The sequence below is a fragment of the Macrosteles quadrilineatus genome, unplaced genomic scaffold, assembly GCF_028750875.1.
Source record: "Macrosteles quadrilineatus isolate MER2022 unplaced genomic scaffold, UCM_ALF_1.0 Scaffold_9__3_contigs__length_116548681, whole genome shotgun sequence".
NCBI lineage: Eukaryota > Metazoa > Arthropoda > Insecta > Hemiptera > Cicadellidae > Macrosteles > Macrosteles quadrilineatus.
This window is the reverse complement of record NW_026542602.1, coordinates 9,656,067-9,659,002: the sequence shown is the minus strand read 5'-3', so window position 1 is coordinate 9,659,002 and position 2,936 is coordinate 9,656,067. Positions and strand designations below refer to the sequence as shown.

Here is a 2,936-nt window from a genome sequence, read left to right as displayed (position 1 = left end):
TACCCAACCAAGGTTTTTGAAAAAAAATATGGTAAGCCGCCTACAAATAACGCACCCCAAAGCCATGTCACCGCACCAGTGAATAAAAGTGCTCTTGTAGGATTGTCTAGCCAGTAAACCCAACTAAAACAACAATTTTACTTGGAACATGTTTAGTTCAGGTGTTTTCCAAAGATGGTCAGCAAACTGTACTCCGTGCTGTGCTCGACTCTGCATCTCAACTTACATTGATATCTGAAAGAGCTGTTCAGCTCATCAGTGCCTCCCGTACTCGAGCACATGATGAAATCCAAGGAATTTCTGGCTCACTAATTCATTCTAGAGGAATAGTGCACATTGATATATCTGCAGTTATTGGTCAACGCTTAGCCTACCATCATCCATGCTTGGTTTTGAATCGTATCACTTCACCACTGCCTCAGATCCCAGTCTCACCTCAAGTGAAGGGATCTTTAAATGATTTTGTTCTTGCAGACCCCTGTTTTGACAAACCTGGAGAAATTGATCTATTGATCGGAGCTGATTTATTCGCTCTCTCACTGACTGGTGAGCAGCACTTCTTAGGCCATAACCTGCCCCAAGTTTTAGGAACTATATTTGGATTTGTTGTAATGGGCATAGCTCCTGTTGCTACATCTGAGTTATCAATCCCAAAAACTGTTTCTTTTCTCACTACACATGATGGAGACCTTCACAGTTCAATTCAAAGGTTTTGGTCAATCGAAGAACCCCCGACATGTGTCAAGACTCAGTCAGAAGAAGATGTTCTCTGCTTAGAGCATTTTGAAAGAACCCATACACGTGATAACTCTGGTCGATATGTTGTTAAGTTACCGAAAAGACCAAATCATCCACTATTAGGTGAATCTTGTAGTACAGCTCAACTTAGACTTAAAGCGATGGAAAGAAAATTTGCTGCTCAGCCCGAATTCAAAGATTTATACTCCGAATTTATGGATGACTACATCAAATCAGGTCACATGAGTGCATGTGAGCAACCCCTTTCTGGTGAATGTTACTATTTACCCCATCATGGAGTATTTAAGGAGAATCCCCTAATTCCAAAATACGAGTCGTATTTGATGGTAGTTCCAAAACAAACAATGGCGTCTCCCTAAACGATATCCTCATGCCTGGCCCTAAGTTGCAGAATGATATTAGTGATGTCTTGCTGTACTTTAGGTGTCACAAGTTTGTGTTCACTTGTGATATACGACAGATGTATCGCCAGATTCTGGTGGCTGAAGATGACAAGAAATATCAGTTAATCTTTTGGCGATCCAACCCTGATGAATCCCTTCAAGTCTTAAAGCTAAATACCGTCACCTACGGTCTCAACTGTTCCCCGTTCATTGCGATCAGAACATTACAACAATTGGTCAAAGATGAGGGTCACTCATACCCCAAGGCGTCTGAGATTCTAACTAAATCAATATTTTATGACGACATCATCGCTGGAGCAGAAAGTCTTGATGAAGCTTTATCTGCACAGAATGAACTCAAGAACTTGCTCTCTAGAGGAGGTTTTGAACTCCGAAAATGGATTAGCAACGCACCCCAACTATTGGACCAAGTCCCAATTGAACACAAAGAGACTCCAGTGGAGTTAACTGAAAATAGTGAAGCCTTCTTCAGTGTCCTAGGTCTAAAATGGACTCCAGAGTCTGACATGCTTTCTTACAAGGTTAAGGATGTTGAAATAAGTGCTATACTTACAAAGAGAAGAATATTATCTACAATCGCTAAACTGTACGATTTACCAGGATTTCTTACACCCGTTATTTTCTGGGCAAAAAAACTTATTCAGTATCTCTGGACAACAGGGCTAACTTGGGATGAACCTGTTCCAAATGATGTTAGAACCAAGTGGCATTCATTCTTAGAAGAACTCCCAATAATTCAAGAATTAAGAATTCCACGCTACATTTCTACTTCTCTGCATACGGCCAACTCCACGGCTTCAGCGATGCTTCAGAGAAAGGCTACGCTGCTGTTGTCTACCTTCGTGTCACTGACTCTCAAGAGAATACAAGGCTCTATCTCATCGTCTCTAAATCAAAAGTCGCTCCTTTGAAAAGAATTTCTCTGCCACGGCTTGAACTTTGTGGCGCTCACTTACTGGGAAAACTTCTTCAATATTCTTCAAACATACTCTCTGCTCATATGAAGATTGAATCAATACATGCTTTGTGTGACTCCACAATTGTCCTAACCTGGATACGTACTGTTCCATACCGCTTGAAAGTCTTCATTGCCAATCGTATTTCAGAACTCCAAGAATTGGTCTCTCCTCACTCATGGAATTATGTCAAATCTCAAGACAACCCGGCAGATTGCGCCACTCGTGGTCTTTCACCCTCTCAACTTGTGACTCATCATTTATGGTGGAATGGACCGGAATGGTTACAGTCATCGCCAGATTCTTGGCCTAAGCCAAAATTCACACCTGTTATTGATGATGACACTCTTGAAATAAGGCCAAATCCTCTAAACGTTCTAGCAACCACAGAGAAGATTAAACTCACTGATTTTGATATACTGGAAAAATATTCATGTTTCAGGAAACTTGTAAATGTCATGGCATATATATTGCGATTCATTCATAATCTGCAAGCCAATGATCACCGCATTGGACGACTTACTTGCCAAGAAACTTCTTCAGCGAAATTAAGAATTTTCAAACTCATACAAAATACATCATTTAAGGATGACATCTCTGCTCTCAAAAAGGGATCTCAATGCAGCTTAAAACTTGCTCGTTTATCCCCATATATTGATGACAGTGGAATAGTGCGAGTAGGCGGCAGGTTGAAACATTCCAACCTTACACAAGATGCGAAACATCCAGTTTTGTTACCTAAATCTCACTGTGCTGTCAAACTGTTGATTATGCATTATCACCTAAAGCATCTACACGCAGGCCCTCAATTGCTGCA

General features: G+C 40.9%; 1 protein-coding gene across 1 annotated transcript; it reads left to right on the top strand.

Moving 5' to 3' along the window:
• The first annotated feature begins 1,129 nt into the window (after nt 1-1,129).
• LOC129002359 (uncharacterized) lies at nt 1,130-2,074 on the top strand. Its single transcript, XM_054430097.1, has one exon. It carries the CDS (start codon nt 1,130-1,132, stop codon nt 2,072-2,074), a length of 945 nt encoding a protein of 314 aa, XP_054286072.1.
• Nucleotides 2,075-2,936: the final 862 nt, after the last annotated feature.